The 22,500-nt window shown below is 41.1% G+C and overlaps 3 protein-coding genes across 3 annotated transcripts in view; all 3 read left to right on the top strand.

Moving 5' to 3' along the window:
* Nucleotides 1-3,087, top strand: part of ankrd49 (ankyrin repeat domain 49) — a 3,237-nt gene extending 150 nt beyond the window's left edge. Inside the window, exons 2-3 of the mRNA XM_027012548.2 lie at nt 409-663; nt 2,040-3,087. Of these exons, the coding sequence (XP_026868349.2) occupies nt 436-663; nt 2,040-2,492 (681 nt within the window). The 5' untranslated portion in view covers nt 409-435 and the 3' untranslated portion in view covers nt 2,493-3,087. The remainder of the gene's footprint in view (nt 1-408; nt 664-2,039) is intronic.
* Nucleotides 3,088-3,220: 133 nt separating this feature from the next.
* Nucleotides 3,221-8,236, top strand: LOC113578972 (alpha-(1,3)-fucosyltransferase 4-like). Its single transcript, XM_027012547.2, has one exon. It carries the CDS (start codon nt 5,080-5,082, stop codon nt 6,235-6,237), a length of 1,158 nt encoding a protein of 385 aa, XP_026868348.2. The 5' UTR covers nt 3,221-5,079; the 3' UTR covers nt 6,238-8,236.
* A 7,222-nt stretch (nt 8,237-15,458) lies between these two features.
* Nucleotides 15,459-22,500, top strand: part of amotl1 (angiomotin like 1) — a 14,985-nt gene continuing 7,943 nt past the window's right edge. The window contains exons 1-4 of the mRNA XM_035528644.1: nt 15,459-15,645; nt 17,132-18,627; nt 20,479-20,623; nt 20,885-20,965. Of these exons, the coding sequence (XP_035384537.1) occupies nt 15,546-15,645; nt 17,132-18,627; nt 20,479-20,623; nt 20,885-20,965 (1,822 nt within the window). The 5' untranslated portion in view covers nt 15,459-15,545. The remainder of the gene's footprint in view (nt 15,646-17,131; nt 18,628-20,478; nt 20,624-20,884; nt 20,966-22,500) is intronic.

Below are 22,500 nucleotides of genomic sequence, written 5' to 3'. Positions count from 1 at the left end.
TGTTTGAATAGATGAGATTAAACAGCATGCACGTTCTGTGTCTGCCGGTAAACCATCGTAAACACTGTTTAGCTTGCAGAGCTAATCTAGGAGTGCTGACTCCTTACAGAGTTGTTAGTGACGCATTGGTAGTTGATAGCTATTGACATTCTTTTAAATCTTCTCTGGGCGGCTTCTCCATCTGAATATACTGCACATTAGGGTTGTTTTGGATGCTTACATCACATAGCCCATTAATGCAGCCCAATATCTCTTCATCTCCATTAGTTTTAAACATTAGTCGATCAAGATCTTTGAAGCGCATTTTGTCGGAGAGCCAAAGAAAATTAGTCCGGAATAAAATTATAATTGAATGTATTATAGTCTGAAATTGAACACGTCCTGAAAGTGGCTTTTTTATCCATTCAGAAGCTCTGAGAAGTGCAAAGGTTGGCCATGGAGTTTCCTGAAGGCTTTAATCAACTGGAACTGTTAGAATCTCATACTCATATGATCCCTGCTGGGACGCAGAGCGCCTGGGACGAGGAGGAAGAAGAAGAAGAAGGTGGTGGTGGTGATGATGATGATGAAGGCCACCACACTGAGGAGTGGTACCAACAACAGGAACTCAAATTAAAAAGCAATCCAGCAGAGCTGATGCTTTGGGCTGCTGAGAAAAACAGAGTCAGTGATCTTTATCTTGCCTGTCTTCTTACAGGGTAGTATGTGTAAGGCTGTATGTACTCACTAACAGCTGCAGTCACTTTTATTGGATTCAAAGTAATTGTAGCCCTGTCAGTAGGAGTCCTATGGTGGATGTTCTTATTATTTTAGTACAGGATGTTCAATTCTGCTCCTGTTGCCCTGCAGTATCATTAATGTCAACAGCTCTGTTAAAAGTGGAACTGATTAAGGCCTGAATGAGTAAGTGGATATTAGGATAGGCTGCTGTGTGTGCACAAGCAGGAATAAGGGGACAGTAAATGTTAATTTGTCACACAGACATGTATGGGGTTTTACTGAGTCTTGTACAATGTGATCTGCATGGACATGGAGCCCAGTATGATGCAATAGGGATGTCTCAAATTTCACCTTGTTCATGTTGTATTCACCTTCAAATCCTAAAACATGACTCCAGGTAGAATCCAAGGAAACACAAACAATATATTTTCATTTATTTGTTGCAGTTATATGACATTAAATTCCTTTGTTGGGAGAAAAAGTATTCAAACCTTGGCTTTTAGCAAATTATTTGACCCCTTTTATCAGTGATTGCTATAGCCAAGTGTTTCTGATGATTAATCCTGCCCCTTAGAATGGGAAAACATTTCTCCAAACCTTTTTACACAGCTGCTTCAACTCAGTGGTGGTTGATAACTTGCATGAACTGTGCTTTACATGTCCTTCTAGCTAATCTAGGGCTTAAAGAGGTCTGATGTGCCAAGCATCATTGTTTTGCTCAAAGATGCACTTATTGCTTTTGTATACTTTTAGCACTTAGATGAATATCTGGTCATATTTCAGGTCAAATATATTCAAAAATACAGATAATTCTGAAGGGTTATCAAACCTTCTAATGGTAATGTAGTATAGTTGTGTACTACTTGTATGTAGCATGTCTGCTTACATAGTGTTTCCTTTATCCATCTTGCCTCTTCTACTTTTTTCAAAAACACTGGCCTTTCCACTATGAATAATGTTTGCAGCATTGAGAAGGGTGTGTGTGTGTTTGTCTTTTTATCTGTCTGATAAAGAGAATGCTATGAACTTTGAAATGATTGAATGTATGAGGTCCCGATTCTGTGTTTTATGGCATGTTCAAAGGTCTCCAGATAGAAATAATATCTAAAAAGGAGGGCAACCGTCATTATGCCTTTAAATGTAAGCAAGTTCCATCAAACCTGTTGTGCATTTCATAAATGCTTGATGAAGTCTTGAAATGTAAAACTTCTAATGTGGGGAGCAGTCAGTCAGAGACAGAAAATTAAAATGCTTTAGAAGCCTTTGCTATAATTAACAAACATTTTGTGTATAGTGACATCTATATTTGTCCTCCATAGTTGGCCACAGTTGCACATCTCTTTGCATCTGATCCCGCCCTCGTGAATTGCTGTGACGATGACGGTTACACTCCTCTTCATCGCGCATCCTACAGTGGACACCTGCCTGTGGTCTCTGCACTTCTAGACAGAGGCGCAGACCTTCACGCAAGGACGGTTGACGGCTGGACGCCTCTGCACAGTGCTTGTCGCTGGGGGCACACGGCTATTGCTTCCTGCTTGCTGCGCCGGGGGGCAGAGGTCAACGCCATGACAACAGGCCAACATACACCCCTGCAGCTAGCAGCAGGAAACCCCTCAGCGAGGCTGACCATCGAGCTGCTGCTATCACAGCGCACCATACAGGCTGGACTCAAGAACAGCGTTGGAGAGACAGCTTGCGAAATTGCACTCCGAATGAGTGCACACTACAGTCTGTTTGAGATGATAGAGCCGTGTAATAACATATGTTGACAGAGTTTTATAAAGAGGCAACACTGTGCTCTTATCCATGAACAGATATGTTTCACACACTAAATCGGGACAAAAGGTAGAAAATCTTCTCATTTAATGTTCAATTTTTCAAAATCAACAGGAAGGCCCAACACTGAACTCTGAAATGACCAGATATAAAGAAAACCAACACATAATAAATAAATAAAAGTTTGTTGTCATTGACATCTCCAAAAGACCAATTAGTCTGATCTAACCCCGGAACACTGGGTCTCTTTTTACCATGCTATGTTGCCATGGTAACATTTGCTGCACAGCTGCCCTGCTCCAGGAAAGGTCATGTTTGGTATTACTGATCATTTCTGGCTCATCAATAATCTGTGTATGTACTTAAGGAATCTTAAAGATTATGGAACATGCAGTGAATGAATATCTCTTTACCAGCTTCTAAAATCTTGTTTTACAAATGCCATGTTTTCACTCTTCCACATGGCAGTAGCCTAGGCATTGCTATGTTTGATGTTTATTTAATTTTGCAGTCAGTACTAATTTATATGCCTTCTCTGATGCTGAGATTCTAAACAAAAAAAGTTTGACTCATGTTACTCAAACTTCACTCTTGGTCCTCTTGTGTAATGTCTGCACACTTTTCTCATATTGCCTGGCACTTTAGGCCACTCTGATCATAAGAGAGCTCCTGCAGGATCACAGATACACCACATTATTAGCCTGACTGACTGATGAATTACATTTACAGTTGCTTATTGAAAACTGGCCTTTTCAAAAGAATTCCGAGCATGAGTGGAATAATGGCGCGCTCTCTCATTCTGATCACCACAGTTGTGGAAGAACAGGAGGCACATTATATGAACAGATGGTGTGTTCTCAGCCTCAGTATTCCAATATCTGTATGCCATGTCATTTGATTTAACTCTTCTACACAAGAATATGTGCAAGGATAATGCAGCTATCAATTGCTGTTGACAATCATGAGTATCAGTTAAACCTATATATATATATATATATATGACATTAACCTGTTATAGGCAACACATCACACAGTAGCAGAACTATTTAAAATGCTCAGATGTCCTGTTTGCCATTCAGTATGCCATTCAGCTCTGCAGGTTTTGCATAATTAGATGTTTACTGTGACCACCATGCTTATATGTACATGCGAATAGAAATTAATCAGCGCTTGAGTATATAAACATGGGTCGGCAGATTTAGATGCTACAGCTAAACCAATTAACTGACGGTTATGTTTGTTTAGGTTTTTATAAACAGAAACTTAGTCGGGTACTTTGGCAGTGCTGAACATTTTATTGGTTCTACCGTGTGAGCTAACATCCGGCATGAGATATTTCAGAACAAGACAACATTCTTTATTCATAGTAGTTATATTTGTTAACTTTTTGTCAAACATATGGTTGTTTAACAAAATACATGAGACAAAATATTCAACAAATGAAACTGATGAGATTAAATGGAAATGGGTTTGTCATCAGACTCAGTGAAAAGAGTAAAGTATCTAGGTAATTTAATATTTGTCCTATTATTTCTGGTTCCTTAAATTAAGATGAATATGTTTCATGCTTTGTAAATGCTGATAGTTGTTTATTTGATGGGCACCATTATAATGCTGATAGTTTTAACCTTAATTACCATGTTAACTGTAGCCATGTCCATAAGGGCAGAAGAATAAATAACTAAAGAGTTACCGTTAAAGTACTGTAGCTTTGCTATCTTTAAGTACAGAGACTGATCTCATAAACATAGAGCAAATAGTTCTAGTTCCTTTACTCAGGTCCCAGAGCGGTAAACAAATCAAAAACAAGGAACTGTTTATGAATCCCGTTTCTATATTTGGAAGTTTCTGCCCCTCGTACGGGCACTGAGAGCACGCCAATTTAAAGGCTGTATTCGAGCACACAGATTTTGAGGTGGTTGTGATACATAGATATATTAGGCTATTGCGTCCTTGGTGTGTTAATAAACCGTACATAAATTCATTCATAAAGACTACTTTTTTACCCTGTCAGGATTTTGACGACACAGAAATAACATTTTAGTGTAATACAATCGCTGGATTAATGCTTTGCTTGATGCTCATAAAGATAAAATTCATATAAACTGTAATTGCATTTAGCCATGGTAAGTGAGTGGTCCTGAAAAAAATTATCCTTTTCAGTGTAGCTTCGAGCGGATCCACTCACACACCCACACCCGCCGTCTAGAGTGTAAACAAAGAACTCTTTACACTGTAACCCAAGTTTGGCTGCTGCCACGTTGAGGGTTTGAAAAGGGCTGTTATATCAGTAAACAGTCCTATTCACAGTGCAAGCGAGCGCGCTGGCTGTGCACGTTCAGTTAGATCGCCGGTGCATCCTGAATAAGAAGGAAATACAATGCGTCGAGCAGGCTATCGATACAAATCTTTCTGACACATAGGCAAAACTGGTTCTTCAGGTGCAAACCTGAGAACTGGAACAGTACAGACATCGGTAGAATAGTTTGGACCACAAGAAAAGTTTGTTGTCTCTCTCGGGTGTTGAAAAGAAAGGGGAAAGATCGCGTGGGGGTCAGGAAAACGCATTTATTTGGATATATGGAAATTTTCTCTGTTTGGGCAAAGAGGAAATCACACAGAACCGCAAGCATACCCGCGAGCCAGAAGGGTTTGTACCGACAAAAACAATGTTGTCCTGGAGTCTCGCGGAATTCGTACCTGCAAGTGTTTATTCTTGCACTGATTTGTATACTTTTCCTAATCGTGCTGAGTATGTTCAATCTGCCTATACCTGCGGTGAACGTGCCCAATCCCTCCGACACGCGAGCCGGCAGGAGAGCCTCCGGCGTCACTCTCCTCATCTGGTGGCCGCCCTTCGGAAACAGAAACCCTCTGCCCGACTGCGCTTCAAGATATGGCATACAGGGCTGCAATGTCACGTCAGACAGGCGCGCATATGCACATGCTGATGCAGTCATCATCCACAACCGCGAGCTGATGAACAACTGGAACGGGCTTCCGCAAATGCAGCGCCCACCATCCCAAAAATGGATCTGGATGAACTTTGAATCCCCATCTCATTCTGGCTGGCTGGACGGCCTCGATGGTATTTTCAACCTCACCATGTCCTACCGCGTAGACTCCGATATCTTCTTGCCATACGGCTACCTCCAGCGGCATCGCCGGTATGGGCTGCGTGTGGACAACAAGGCCTTGCTGCGTCGCAAGCGCGGGCTGGTGGCGTGGGTGGTCAGTAACTGGGGCGAACAGCAAGACAGGGTGCGCTTCTACTGGAGGCTGCGCCGCTACATCCACGTGGACGTGTACGGGCATCAGGCCCGGCAGCTGCTGAACAACAGCGTTGTGCAGACCGTGTCCAGCTACAAGTTCTACCTGGCCTTTGAGAACTCGATTCATACGGACTACATCACGGAGAAACTCTGGCGGAACGCCCTGGTGTCCGGGACTGTGCCAGTGGTCCTGGGTCCGCCGCGGGAGAATTACGAACTCTTCCTACCCGCGGATGCTTTCATCCATGTCGATGACTTTAAGGGGCCCCGAGCCCTCGCCGCCTACCTCCTGCACCTCGCCCGTAATCCCACCCAATATCGTCGCTACTTGGCGTGGAGGGGGGACTACAGTGTGCATGTGACTTCATTCTGGTCAGAGCACTACTGTTCCGCGTGCCAATCTGTGCAACAGAGTCAAAACCAAAACAAAACCATTAAACACCTTGCATTCTGGTTCCAGTCCTGAGTGTGGGGTGTTCCCTTTGGAATTCATTGGGTCAGATATAAAGGAATATGAAGCATTTCATGGTTTTCACCATAGTCTATTACCAAGACAGAGTTATTTCACGAAAGTGAATCATGAGGGGAAGTTATCATGTGATAAATGCAGTGCAATGCCACACACACGAAAACAGGATCTTGCTCGATGTTTCTACTCAGATTGAGGGTGGAGTGTGGGTCTTTAAATTCCGTCAAAAGTTGACAGCAGTGTAGCTGTGAGTTTGCTTCAGCCAATGGAGGTGAAGATAGCACAGTCATTCTTTCAGTTTGCCCAAAGTGCTTTACAGTGTTTAGAAATTATTAAGTAACTAAGCTGTTCCATTATGTTTTCACACTTGTTCTAAATGACTGCCACTTTAATATAATCTCTAATGGTGTCTGGCTCTCTGAAGATAACGGATAGTGCGCTTAGTTTAAATGCCCCGGGGTTTCATTTATGAGTTATTTGTGAAAACTGGGTTGGCTCTCCACTCTAAGGAATTCATCATACAGTTTAAGAGCTGTAATTACAGGAGAAAATGATTTGGATCTCTTTCTGGGATTATCAGTTTTGTCTCATGCTGCGATGGTAACAACATCAGATTATTTCAAAGTCATGTCACACTGTTACTACTACGTGAGAAAGAGGCTAAAACAAAAAGAAGTTGTACTGTACAAGCACTTTTTGATTGGATTTTTAAAATGTTTTATTTAGCTAATTTTTAATGTTTGTATGCGATGACCATGGACTGTGTATGAAAGAATCAGCAAGATGTTCGGATGAAATAATTTTCATGTTCAGAGAAAAACTTTTTACAAGCTATGCAGTCTTAAAGTAATCTGTGTGTACTCATGCACTGTTGCCATGGTTGTTATTTGCAGAGCAAATGTATGTTGGTCAGCCGAGATTGGCAGAATATCAGCATGCTTTTACTTTCTGTGTAAACTGACTGCTGTAAAGTAAGGCTCTATGGTGGCTCTGTCACAAGGAAAGGAAAAGGAAAGAAGAGATTTTTCATTATAGGCCACATCGTTCATAAGAATTCAGATTTTCTGTCCTGACAGCTGACCTTTTTTGTTGTTGTTCAGGAATCAGGTAGATAGAAGAAAATTCAAAACAAAGTTGTATTACTCTGTGTGTGTGTGTGTGTGTGTGTGTGTGTGTGTGTGTGTGTGTGTGTGTGTGTGTGTTCATACCGTACAACATATCAAGGGACTGCTGATGCTGGTGGATTCCACTATAGTCCAGCCACAGAAAAACATCACCAGGGATCCAGTGTTCAGCAGACTCATGTTCATGTGTGTTTGCTTACACATCGATGCAGTTGCTTCAGTCTCCTCCCCAATCCTTCAACCAGGTGTGGGATGTGACTTTCTGTTCCTTCTTCTCATTTACTGCACTTCCTTCCTGTCTTCTTTGACGAATGCGGTGCTGATATTTCTCACTCACCTTCCAGTCAATCAAAAGAAAGGACCATGCTCATTTACATTCTCCAATCGGTGATTCAGCCACAGCATACGCATGCAAATTTATTCTAAGTGCTGCTTAATTATCCAGTCAGTGTGCAGTATCATCATATCACAAAAAGAGAGCATTCAGACAACTCATCTTTCAACAAAAAAAGCTGTAATCAACATGCATAGCTAAAATTATGCACGCAGTGACAGATGAATCAGTCACTTTAAAGTGAAGCTCTTATGTACTGTGAAGCCCTTATGGATCATTACATTACAACAAAAGGTCCTATAATGGGCATTGAAATGTTTTTCATGAATAAAACTCACCTCACACCCTGGTCTTTCTCATTATGTTCCCACTCAGTGCTGAATTATACATGATAGACTCTGAGTGCAGGTTAGCACTGAGGCTGTACGATTCCAGTAAGAGCAAAATCACTCACCAGTCTCATAATACAGAGGAATATGTCTATTACAAACTAATCAAATGTAGTGAACCATGTGATCAGTTTCAGTGCTGTAATGCCATAGACACCGGTATCATTAAATCGCGTATTTTTAAGCTTTGGCTGTTTAATTTTTTGGTCGAACACGTCATGACCAGGACCTATTGGGGTCCTGCCCTGCATAACTGAGAGCATACCATCTCAGTGGGCTGACAGTTCAGCAGTTAGAGGCGATCAACTTTTATTTTACATTTAAGAAGTAATATGCAAGTGCTTGGCTGCTATGGTTGGGTGAGATGGATTGGTTGAGCTCAGCTGCCCTGTATTAGCCTGGATTCAGTAAAAACTGGATTCAGTGCATGTAGACTCTCCACCCACACAGACCAAGTCTCCAGACATTTGATCTCTAACTAGTGCAGGGCAGACGCTCACACTGCCTGACTCTGACCTGCTGGAGATTCTGATCTATTGCTGCACCACCTGCAATCTAATCTAATGTGAGAGACAGTGAAAAAGAAATAAAGGTGGAAATGGGACTAGGCAAACCAGGTCATTCTAGGAAACAGACAGAAAGCATTAAAAACGTGTGTGTGGTTTTAGTCCTGCAGGCAGATTTTGCTGCCCTGAATATGAACCAGGTAATTTCTATTTCACACTTTTCTGCATTATTTTTTATGGTGCTGTAGAGAATATTCCACCGAGTCTGACAAATCAAAGTTATTCTGCCTGCTCTCTAACAGTCATTATTTGTTGCCTCTTGCCTAGTAGATGATTTTCTCATGTGTTCATTAAAAGTAGATTACAACAACACTATGCATCAAGCACAGCATTTTTAAAAGTGACAGTACAGAGGGAGACAGGAAAATCTATTACTTAATTTCCAAAGCTGGAGTTTGAGCAATTTATTATGTGTCAAAGCATGATGCATAGAACTGGTTTTCATCTGGGGCTTGATACAGCATTCTACATGCAATGCTCCAGTATGTTCTTAAATCTGACCAGCACACAAGATACCTTATCAGAGAAATTTGCATTAAAGTACTGGGCATCAGAATAAATTAGCATTTTAAACTCATGAACTTTGAGTTTTATAAGAAGTATACTTACAAGGGGCACCATAAAACCACACTTCAGAACTGTTTAGTGCCATGGTGCCATGTGCTTGAACATGACATGTTTGATTTTTGCTTCCGTGAACTCACTGAACTCGCGTGGTCTTTTGTCACCAAACCCAGTCCTTGCGTTTCCATCCCATTACCCACAGGGGGCGCTAAAAGCCCTTAGTTTAAGAATGGCGAAGCTTATCAGAGGCAAAATGCATTAATTCTTGTTAAAGAGCGATTTTTCCAGTTTTAATGAGCATAATTATAAAACTGCTCTTAAGTAAAAATAAAAATAAAACATACAGAACTTGTCAGATAATGATAATTATATTTAAACTTAGATATTAGTACAAAAATAATTAATAATGTGTAGGACAGTAGTATTCAAATCTGGACCTCAAATCAAATCTGGTTCTGGAATTTGCAATCCCTTGTAGTTGAGTAAATGATTATTGTAACTGGTTGGTCACTTTGTTGTTACATCTGACTCCTATATAAATGGAGGGTGGAAAATCTGTAAGACTGTGATTTGATTACCTATGGTATAGGACACTGTATAAGAACCAAATGCTAAATTCTGTACTTATAGTATTATTTTAGTACTTTTCATATTTTGGCAAATGTGTCTTTTCAGTAGACAGTTAAGATGAGGTTAAAAAGCAGTTATTTGATGTGGTCAATTTCAAAATCTTCATCATCATGCATTTATAATTCTATTAATACTGTTCTACATAATAGCAATGGAAAACCAACAGTTCCAGTTATTTTTTAAACATATTAAATAATAATGAAAGTAAACAAAAACATAAGTTATCTCCATTTTTCCATTTATGCCTATCTAAAATCTCTCCATCTCAGAATGCTGATTTTTTTTAAAGTATTCACGGTAACTTGCCAAAAGCAAATAAAGAAGTAGAAGAAAACCCCATACAACCAATGCAGGGTGGAATGTGTAAATACCAACCCTGGTCCTGCTGTGTAATTACGGTTAAAGGGTGGGAGCCTAGTGCATTCTGGGACAGCTAAAAATGTCACTCAGATAGAGGCTCAGCTGTAGACTACCTATGGCACAACCCCTCTCTGCTATCCAGCCCTACAATCTTCCTCACAGAACTCCACTGTGTCCATTGGGATGGCTAATGATGGTCCTGATATCACTGTTGTGCCAAGAGCCTTGACTCTAAGGTCAGTGGGAGTTAGCGTCCAGAGCCACTGTTTGACAGATGGTCAAGACTTCGCAGTAACAGAGAGGCAGACAGGTACAGAAAAACCCCATCCCGTAACACGCCCCCTACACTGTCAAGCTCTCTGTGTTGGTGCAAAGGATGTTATTTGTCTGGTGGAGATCTTGGAAACATCATCACGTATCTTTAAAGGTGTTCCTTTAAAGAGCCTTTTGACGCATTCTGTAGCCATGAAGATGAGGTGTCAAATGGGTACAGAGGCAAAGGGAAGTTAATTGCTTATGGTTAAGATGATTTGATTGCAGTTTTTGGAAAGGTCTCACTTACGTCCCACATGTTTGGGAGAGTAGCTACTCTCAGATCTGGCAGTGAGGCGTGTGAAAAAATACTAAAGCACACTATTAGATAATGGATTTAAAATGTCAGAGAAGAGAGATGTAAAAAGGTCTCTCTATCGTTCTTCTGGAGCTGAAGTGACGAGTACTCTACTAGGACGCCACTACGATACTCATGTGCATCTCTAATTTACTCGGTTATTTTATTTACAATTAAAATTGCTTTTGATAAATAAATAACATTAAGGGTAACATTAATATCAGGTTTCCTTAATTAACATTATTTAATGCATTAGGTAATATTGACAAAGCGTGAACGTTAATAAAAATCCATAAATAATTTTAAGAATGTAATTAACAGCGGTATTAATAGTTTTCAAGAAACTTTAGGCTATGCACATGTTCTTTAGGCTATGCACATGTTTTACTATTATACTTAAGTTTTAGTAGAAATAGAAGTAATGTATTAATTTAACTCAACTGTATTTTTAAAATCTTGACAGAGGAATATGCCATTATTTCTGCATGCACTTTAGCCAAGGATCTGTGTACATCTCCAAACCCTGGTTTTGAGAAGTATTGAACATGAAAGTAAATATACCAATAGGGTTTTGGTTGCCACTGTGTACATGACCTCACCTGTAGCTGCTGACTGTCGCCCTCATACTCAATACTCTTAGGTACCCCCTTACATGATAAATAACTATGGTTTTTATCAATGTGCATCACCTTTGAAATTTTTATTGTTGTCCTAACACTGTTTATAAAGTAATGAATAGTAGGAAAACACAGAATATATGTGAGAAGTGATATTTGAAAATAAAAGTAACCTTTTGGCATGCATGCGTGTGTGTGATTCTTGCCCCTTGCCTTACAAACAGTGAAGAATTAACATAGCAACACCAGTGCATGTGTGTGTGGGTTTTGTTGGAGAGCGCAGATTTACAACTATATATATAAGAGGTTTTCTGGAGGAAATACTTCACTTAAGTAATAAGCTCAATTCTATATCTCATTTGGTTGATTAGATACGTGGAGCACATGGAAAATACGTGGTGCATATATATCTTTTCATATCTTTTTTTCTCCTCTGATATCGGCTTCTCTTCTACCCTCCCCCACTCTCGGACACCTTCCTGTTTTCTCATACCAAGGCCTTCTGATAGTGTGGTGCTGATCCTAGCATGTCTGGGCAGAGATGAGAGAGGAAGCATGTCAGAAGGGAGAGAGAGAGAGAGAGAGAGAGAGAGAGAGAGAGAGAGAGAGAGAGAGAGAGAGAGAGTCTGTGTACATGCTGAACTTGGCATGTCAGAACAGCAGCAACATATTTTGAGGTGTCTCTCTCTCTCTCTCTCACACACACACACACACACGCGCGCGCGCACACACACGCACGCAGGCACACACACATACACATACAAGCATGGATTTGTGGACTGTGCTTCTCTGATATCCTCCAACAAGAATATAAACTATACCTAATGTAAAATCAACTGCCCTTGCCTATTTGTCCATCGTAGTTGTCATCATCATCAACAGCAGCAGGGAAGGTAAGTTATCTGTCATACCTTTAAAGAGAGACGAAAGAATGAAAGCTGCATGTACTTTGATGATTAAGAGACTGAATATCAGCACACAGCATGAAAAGCCCCATGCATCGTCAGGAGTGAAAGATAAACAGGAATAGCAGAGTTAAATTGTGCCATGTGAGAGAGACTTCAGACCTGATAAGCTGATTTAGCTCCACTTCTCTTGGTTATTCTTTTGTGGGTATGTTTTTCTTTCACACCATAACTCAGTAAATTCCTAATTTCCTGTAATTATATAGTTCATATAATTTCACATAATGTATATGTGTGGCATGGATTAGTGATAACATAGTAGCTGGTCAGAAAAGATTCAAATGTCTTAAATTCCCAAACCGGGCACTACAGGATGGATTCTGTGTGTGGAAGTATGGCTCTGCTAAGGCGCCAGACTGCTTGGCTAATAACACCTTGAAGGCATAGCTTGGTTGTTAGGTGTATGAAGTCCAGGTCAAGGTTAGCAAAAATAAGGCCAGAAGGTGGCAATTGGTAGCATATAAAATGAAATATTTTATATGAAATATAAAAAAATTATAAAATGAATGCTTCACACCAAAATGTGATGACTGCTGAATTAAAGTAAGTTGGGGGACCAGTTTGAATTCTTTAATTTCTATAATGCTAATTGACCCCTGTTAGCTTTCATTAATTTTTAGGTTTGCTAGCATTTTCTGTGTCGTGGCTGAAGTCAGGTGAATGGCTCCATGGATCATGCCATATACTGTTCACACTTGAACTCACCGAAACAATAACAGGTTTAGCTATTTGAGTAGACAAGTCCTGGCCTCCTGCTCCATCAGGAATGGGCATCAGTTGGGCACCATTCAGTTTTTTCCCCAATACTGAAAGACCTGTGAAGGAAGCTCAGGTTTCCTTCAAATGTCTCTTTCACTAGGAACTTTAGGAATGACACACAAGTGTAACAATTCTGGAACATTCTTGTGTGAACCATACACAAACCCCAGCTTTCATTATAGAGTAAAGTCCTTTTCCTTTTCAGAACTTCAGTTAATTTTTCCATGCAACCACCTGAAGCAGGAATGCCACATGACTTATAGATGAAACATTACAGATACCAAATATAACTGTAGTCACAGTTCTGAGACAGATTGGTTTTTTTTTGTTTTCTATTCTGAGGTCACATAGTCAATAATGTGAGCGGTTGACAGTCTATCAGATGTGACTGCCATGCAGAGTGCCACAAGAAACATTTTGAAATCTAGACACTAGTGACAACCAAGTCACTTCAGAAGAAGAGACTTAGGTAATGCACCAGCTTTCATGTTAAGAAACCTTTTATTTAAAAAAAAAAAAAAAAAAAAGATTTTTGTATTATTGAAGGTATTAATTTGAGCCTTTTTTATGTTTATTGAATATTTATTTATTTTTTTGTGTTTGTAATTATTTACATTCAGTGCAGTTGTGCATGCCCAAGATTCGGAAGCATGAAGTTACCATTATATTTATTTTCCCTGCTTTAATGAAGAACTGCATTAAAATTCAAATACATAGTACTTTGTTAATATTTTTTCAAATTTCATGTTTTCATTCATTTTTCCACCTATGCTATGGTATGCATATACATACATATATTTAATATTGTATTAGGAGTTATTAAGTGATTATAATGATGTTTTAACTGAAATATGTTCTTTACTTACAAACCCTAGTATATACTTTAATTTATGTTCTGCTAAAAGTATCCATTATTAAACACAAAACATTAAAATCTGTATTTATGTTTATGATACTTACCATGTATTTACCTTAATACTCCCTAGAAAAGAAAGATATGCTGCTGAGCCATTTTAATGACCTCCATGGGGTTCAACTAATACAGCCACTGTATATTCAAATAAATACATGCCTTCTTTTATAATACAACATTACATTTAAAATTGCATAGAGCACTTATAAGACTTTTGAGCATGGATTAAATGTAGCTTTTCTTCAAGGTTTTAGGGTGGGAAGAAAATGTATTCGTATGTATTCGTACGGGATTGAATAAGTCTTTGCTACGTGAGAGGTCTGACTGAGTCGCTCGGTAAAAGCCTGAGAGCACATGGAGTCTGCTGAACACTGGATCCCTGGTGATGTTGCTCTGTGGCTGGACTATAGTGGAATTCAACAGCATCAGCAGTCCCTTGATATGTTGTACGGTATGAACACAAATGCATGCATGTGCGCGCACACACACACACACACACACACGCACACACACACGCATACACACACACACACACACACACACACACACACACAAAAGATAGAAAAGCTCCAAGGTCAGTGCAGCAGTCATTAAATTAGGGATTGTTTAACACAATCTAACTAGCTTTGAAGTCATTCTGGAATTTATCTTAAGGAGGTTAATTCCTCTTTACAAGTATTTTAAATACTTTTCTTTTCATTAAATATTTTCTGCTGTAGTCTAACCACTTCTAGAGGTGACACAGCTGGGAGATTAAACTGTATTTTTATAGTAGAATCCCCAGAGCTGCCAGAAATGGTTTTGCAGCTGATTTTACAGAAGGACATTACGTCTTTAGTAACTTTTATTATTTTTATTTGTGCATTTTTAGGCATGCCAATTACACCCGATACTTTAGGATTTTTAAAGTTACGTATGGTTAATGAATTAATAGTTAATTAATTAATAATGAATTAATAGGAACGGATACGGATTGTAGGTTACAAAGCTGATTGTTAATTGTAATGCATCACGTATTTTTAATTACGTATGTGTAAAGCTTGTCGTCGGGATGTGGGGTTCCCCTTCAGTGCCACAGATGATCCAATAATCCTACATTTCCCTTTCAGGGGATCAATAAAATATGACCGCAACCAAATCATATCAATCATAGCTACTGCGTCGACATCTATTTTCCATGCACGTCATTGTACACTTAGGCTCCTGAAAATGTGAAGTGAAAATCTCGCTTAAACACGTTTCACAAAGCCACACTTCCCAGTGTGCACGATCGTGAAACGTTTAGGCCACGCCAAATGGGTGAATTGGCGCTAGGACCCAGCGCCGCGTTTTGGTAACGATCTGGGGAAACTCGGACATTCTTCTCATACCGCGATGAATGGTCGTGATTGTTGTAGGTCGGACTAACTCAGCCTACTGATAGCTCTCAAAAACGCTCCGGCGGGGAGAAACGAGCGGCCGCGGCTTGTTTTGCATGTTTGTAAGAGAGATTAAGAAGTTCACTGAAGATCACTTAGGCCTCTCCCAGTGGGACGACTTGAGAGGGGAGGACATCCTTGTGAACACTACCTCGGGTAAAGAACCAAACTTTTTCTGATTGCTGTAGGTAGTTCGGGAACTTTAACAGTAGGCTGAACTCTCGCAGCCTAGCGGATGATGTGATCAAACTTGATACATGTGATATCTGACTAACCACACGACCTCGAGAAAGAAAAAAAAAGTTTTCCTCGTGGGCCATCCGATCTTTAGGGATATAACGGTTTAGCTAACGGTTTTAAGGTTATGTAGGCAATTCGGTCAAACTTTAAACTTAGACAGGAAATAGCTAGCCCACAATTAAAGTTAAAGGGTAAATAATTAGTTCAAACCATTCATATTTTTGAAGTAAATTGCCTATTGGGAATGTTTGTAGGTTGAGGTGATCGCGGGGTATATTTATAACGAGCAATAACGCCATTATTATAGCTGGCTACGTATTGCTTACATTTATGTGCTGGTTCTATTCTGGGCTGCTGAATTCGTGTCAGCATGTGTGGCTGTCCGGCTGGCCGGACGCCTTCGTTCCATAGTCCGAGCGAGCAGTAGCCACTCCACACCACAAGCAATTACAGCGCATCTCTCAGGGGCTCTTATTTGGGGGCCCACTGAGTTTTGTTAATTAGATATACGTGTTAAGAGACTGCATTGTTATTAAAAACGTAGACCTGACCGTCTAATGTCGTTTCGGGAGCGTATAGTATGTTGCCCGTCTTTGCAAATAAACACAGCGTTGATGTCAAGAAAGGAAAACGGTAGCTCAGAGTCGGTTCTTTTTCGTCCAAAGGGCAGACTAACTAGATCTGGTCTATGTTTCCTGTTTGAAGTGTTTGCACGAACGACCACAAAAATTAAACAGCAGTTCATAAAAATTCCCAGGCCCTCACTTGGCGCGATACATGGATCGCCTGCACGCGGCATCTCCAGGGCTGACCTACCCAGGGGGGTTAAATGCATCCAGTTACAAACTTCAAAAAATATTCTTATGTCCTTACACCCCAGTCCTCTCGTTTTCCGCTCTGAGGGCATCTCGTGGAACTTTGGTATTCGAAGCTCTCTCCAGATGGTGCGTCTGCCGGCCGTTTATAATCCTAAAATAGCGAAGGAATGTGTTGAGCATGGTTCTACAGATATTTACACATACGCGCCTGCACAGGTACACGTGCTTTTCCCTTGCATCTCTGATGTTAAAAATAGGCTTACGTTTACTTGTAATATTCCGTAATCCCAGTCTTTATTTACGTGCTCTATTTCACCTTCCAGTTCACCTGAACCAAGCCATTTAGACAACTGAATATCTGGTACAGGTGTAATGAGTAGTGAGGGTTTGACCAAAAAACGTGATCCATTATTTGAGTGCAGTTTGGTCCTTAGCATGGTACCTACCTTCACTGTATTAATTAATCTGAGTTTCATTTATGTATGATATAATGTTTAGATAAATAATTGTTTATCAATAATACATCTGGTTTACTGTTGCAGTTGATATATTCATGTTTGCGCTTTGACTCTGCCTGCCTCTAGGTGAGGTAACTCAGCTGTTTGGTGTGTGCCCGTGCCCGGCTCCACCTACAGCCCCGCCCACAGCCCAGCCTGTTCTCTCAGGGGCCAGTATGCGCAGCTCTGAGGATGGTGTTTCGGGCACTGTGCTTCAGCGGCTGATGCAGGAACACTTGCGCTACGGAACTGGCAGTACAGGAGGAGGTACAGAGCATGATGGAGTCAGCCTTCCTCACATGCTGTCGCCGAACAACCCAGTCTCCACAGAGAGCCTTCTTTTTGAAGAGGAGGGGCCAGCGGCTCCGCTATACCACTCAATCCCACCACAGACGCAGCCGAGACAGGAGCCTCAGGGGCAGGAGCACCAAGTCGACAGCAGCTCCATGGAGAAGAGTGGAGGAGGGGCCCAAAGCACTGGGGGAAGCGTCCAGGCTGCCCACACTGTGCCCGGGCTGGGTGACCTGGAGCTCCCCTCCTACGAGGAGGCTAAGAGCCAGTCTCAGCTATTCAGAGGCCAGCAGAGCCAGAATGATCAGCAATCTCATAACCTGGGTCACACACACACTAGTCTCCAGACCCTGGGCCACACCATTCAGGCTCTCCCCAGCAATCCTCATCCAAGCCAGAATCTCCAAACCCAGGTCAATCTTAAGATGAGTCAGCAGAACCTCGTCCACCCAAATCTGCAGCAGGGGGCGCAAGTGTCCTTTGGTCCCAGCAGCACCAGCTCCTGCCCTCCCTCTCTCTCCTCTGCACCCTCTCTTGCCTCCCCTCCTTCTCTCTCATCCTCCAGTGTTCCGGTGACGGCTCGCGTGGAGGGCAGGGCATGGCTCCAGCGGGGGTGTGTGGGGATCGCCCCGCCCCGCGATGAGGGCCTGGCGGAGCTCAAGCAGGGTCATGTTCGCTCCCTCAGTGAGCGCATCATGCAGCTCAGTCTGGAGCGCAACGGAGCCAAGCAGAGCAGGGAACTGTCCTCTACAAATCTCAGCGAGTACTCCCCTCACGGACCAGACAGACCAGCCATCTCTCCTTCGTCAACAAGGAAAAGCAGCAAAGCGACTCCACCACCAATTCCTCCCCCCCCAAAAGCTTTTGTGGACCATCGTGGACCGCCACCTGAGTACCCTTTTAAGCTTAAAACTCAGACAATGTACCCAACCAGCCCTAGCCCACTATCCGCAGAACATACCCAGGTCTCAGGTGAAGGTTTGCTGCCTAGTGTACCACACCAGAACAGTCCCTTGCCCTCCCAGACATCTGGTCTAATCCCCTCTCAAGTACCTGTACCCCCATACCAGTCAGCACCTTCACTTCAGTCCCTAGCTATTCCTCAGGCCCAGGCTGGACCTGGGGCTCAGGGGCCACCTTTGCGCATGGCCCCGCAGGGACAGCACGTGCCTGGAGACATGTTTGCAATGGCCAGCCATGCTCAGCAGATGCTGGAAGTCCTCAGTGAGGAGAACCAGAGACTCCGGCAAGAGCTCCTCAGCCAGTCTGAAAAATCCAGCAATCTGCAACGGGTATGATGCTCTTCTTCTCTCTGCTCCCCTAGTGCACTTAACACACCTGGTGCACCTTAGAGTAATCTAGCAATCACTCCCTCTTTATCCACTCTGAGTGAAGGAGTTGAGGAGGTATTCATACGATACCAGGTCAGCATTTGAAGACATTTGTGTGTGGTTAGTGGGCAGTAAAACAAAGGATATATTAACATATTAACTACATTAGGTATGCAGTGAAAAACATTTATATTTTGTCTCTAAATCCCAAATATGACAGGACTTGCAGGACTATACAAGTTAAGAAGGTCTGAGCATCCGACCATTATCACTCATTCATGTTTCTCTTTTTTTACTTTTTGATATCCTGTGACAAAAGCCTTTTTTAAACCTTTGTGAGCCCAGTCTACAACTGGTTTTGAACAGTTTTTGTCTTTTTTTTGTCACCAGGCCTGTGTAGGTCTTAGCTTGTTTTGTGCATTGTGGTGGTTTCACAGTGCAGTGGTTTTGGGCGACTGAAGGGAACTGCAGGTTGCTCTGTTGACACTGGAATTCAACTGGAACAGTGGACAACAGAGTGAGGAGGCACAGTTTGTTGTCATATTAGAAACATTGGTAATACATTAGCAACATGAATTTTACCCTTCCCTTCCAGAGCTTCAGCATAATGATGGTTTCCTAAGGTTAAGAAGAGAAAGACTTTTCTGGAATATTGGGAGTGCAGGAGGGGCAAGCTGAAACTGATTAAACCTTTTGTACTGGGTTAGTTGGAAACTTCTGTATTCAGTTACCCAGCATAAAAGATTGAATAATGAAATGATTATGAAATGATCTTTAACACAATTAACAAAGTTGTTAATAAGTTTTGATTTTGGTAGTGCTGTCCTGAAAATTAGAGTTCAGGAAAATGAAAATTTTAGATATGCATGAGAAAATAAAATTAATTGAGAGAAGAGAATTATGAACATTACTAATTATATGTTTACACAATGTAAAAGTGTATGCCAGACTTTCCATTTATATCAGATGATTAAGACCATCTGTTGGTGCACAAATTTAAGCAATAACATGGTTTTGAATACACTTAATTGTACTACAGCAGAATGGAAGACTTATGTATATGTCCTATTACTAATTAACAAGCTGATTTGTAGAGATAAAGTATACATCTTTGCTCCAGAGCTAATTTAGTCTGGGTATGAAAAGGAAAGGAAGAAAGTGAGTAACAAAAATACTGATTATCCTCAGGGGGCCTGAAGTTACATGGGACGTTTTAAGAATTTATAGAGATACGTTTTGTGATTTTACAGTGAGAATGGATGACATAAAACTGAAGCACCTATCATTTAATATGTAGGTGGTGGGTAGTAATATGGAATAGGATTACACAGACTTTAGAGCATATGTTTATTTATGATGGAACATATGGTATTGGGTATATAGTTCAGCATGAAAGGAAAGGCTGAGAAAGAGCTGTACAGTAGCAGTGCAGTAGAGTAGAGCAGGGATATATGTACAGTGTATATTTTCTTGCTTGTTATGGTAGTGCTGACATTTGCAATACTGATAGTAAGGCTGCAATATGCAATTATTGTTTAGCCATCTAAACAATAGTTATTTTATTGACATTCCAGTTTAATTTTCTGTCAGATTTTCATATTATGCCACATTTACATAAACAAACCTAAATAATTTTGGGACACTCTTAAACAGTATGAGTGCAGGACATTTTGCAAGGCATACAGAAATCACAATATGTAGAAATATAATCACTATGTGTGTGTATGTGTGTGTATGTGTGTGTGTGTGTGTGTGTGTGTGTGTGTGTGTGTGTGTGTGTGTGTGTGTGTGTGTGTGTGCGTCTGTGTGTAGTTGGAGTCAGAAGTGGGCCACCTTTCGGATGCATATGAGAGTCTGGTGAAAAGCTCATCCAAGCGGGAGACACTAGACAAAACCATGAGGATGAAGCTTGAGGGGGAGATCAGACGTTTGCACGACTTCAATCGGGACTTGAGAGGTGGGTGGGAAGCACGGTACAAATGATTTTTTATTTGACAAATCAGAGCTGTTGCTGAGGTGGTTGAAGTCAGGAAAAAAATCCATTGATGTCTAAAATGACATTTGAAAAGCAAAATCAGTATGGTACTCACTGAAGTAAATAAGCCCATATGAAGCTGCTGTCATAAAACTAAAACATGTGCCAGTATGGTGTTTTTATGTAGGCATAAGTTCATACGTTATTTATGCATTTATGTACCAGTTACTGTATTCATTCCAGACCGCTTGGATACAGCCAATCGACAGCTGGCAAACCAGGAGATAGGTGGACAAGAGGACGGACGTCTGTACCTGAGCGAGAGTGAGTGGCTCAAGACCCACTGCTACATCATCCTGCAATCGACCCAAAATGTCCCAACATTAATATAGCCAAAGGCAAAACAAAACACCTCACTACAAACACCAGAAAACCAAAAACATCCATCAGCCAACACTACTACAGCCAAACCTCAGTGAAGTTTTATTTTCAATATTTGTCTTTTCAGCTCTAATAACTTGCTTAGTTGGACAGTGGCAGAAACTGCAGATTTACAGATTGTTCCAACCACAGAAATTGATGGCGTTACTGCGGTGAACCATGAAATATCTTTCAGCAAACATTTCAGACATTTTGTCCTGTATCTGTGTATGATTGCTGAAAGGTCTATAGAATGTGCTCCTCCAGCAACGCTGATTCATTTGGCTTGTTAGTTCTTGTCTGGGAATTCTAATTTCAGTCCTTATATTAATGTTATGCTAGTTTCTGAACCAAGAGTGTCTGACAATTTCTGATTAGGCCTCAGGTTGAGTTAGGCCACTTGTACTTTGGAAGGGAAACTGCAGTTGTTAATTAAACAAACACAGTTGTTAACTAAAGGTAACTTCCATCTGACTAGCCTAAGGTACAAAATTAGTTACCAAAGAATGATATTGTAAGACAGGATACCAAAGAAAAAGGAGTTAAAGGTTTTGCTTATACTGTATACTGACATAAGTGTCATTCTCAGTTTAATTGGTGTTACTTATTAAAATATATTTTTGTTTCTTATAAAAAGATGTGGGTTTGTCCAGCAAGAGGAGTTTACTCTCTCTGTGGATATATTTAAGCCAAAATGACTTCCTTCCTTCCCCATACACTCTAGTGCCTCACTGGGGTTTCTCTCTTTCTCCCTCTCTCTAAATATAGCAGATAGAATTAGCCAATTTCTTTCAAAACCACTGCAACTGAGCAAACAGACCTCAGAGTGACCAGACCAGAGGTCATTTAAAACCTTTAGAGCCAAGCAGTAAACAAGCAAGTATTTAATTGTGCGGGTATATATGAAAATACCAGAAAGCAAAATATTATTTTGTAACCCCTAACACATGAAGGGGCTTAGAGATTTTATAAAATGACAAGAAAGTTATATATAACTTATATAACTTGATACAGGTTGATGGTATACCTGCTGGACATTGCTGCCTGTCGCACGTTTACCGGTGCTTTTGTTGATGTGCTCCTACTCCTACAAACACCTCTGTGGGCCCAGTGGGGTCACCAGCTGGGGACCATCAGTCATTGATGTTTTGCTCCTTTAACCCCAATACATCTCCTGGTGACAGGGATCACCCTCTGCCACCCCCTGCTGGCAACCTAGGTATTACTTGACCCCCAACTAACATAATACATCGGTGCAGAAATGCCAAGGATTAAAGTTAGCCAGTGATTATTTTAATATTCCTGTTGCCTCGCAGGAAGGAAAATCCTGTGAAGATCTGTCTGTTTGTAATGTCTGTCTCTCAGGGAGAGCTTCACAGAGCTCTGTCTGACTCAGGCAGGAAGATCCTCATAAGAGCTGTCTCTCTGTCTCTCATGAA

Source organism: Electrophorus electricus, chromosome 7, assembly GCF_013358815.1.
Source record: "Electrophorus electricus isolate fEleEle1 chromosome 7, fEleEle1.pri, whole genome shotgun sequence".
NCBI lineage: Eukaryota > Metazoa > Chordata > Actinopteri > Gymnotiformes > Gymnotidae > Electrophorus > Electrophorus electricus.
The sequence above is the reverse complement of the archived record's forward strand: the minus strand, read 5'-3'. Positions and strand labels throughout refer to the sequence as shown.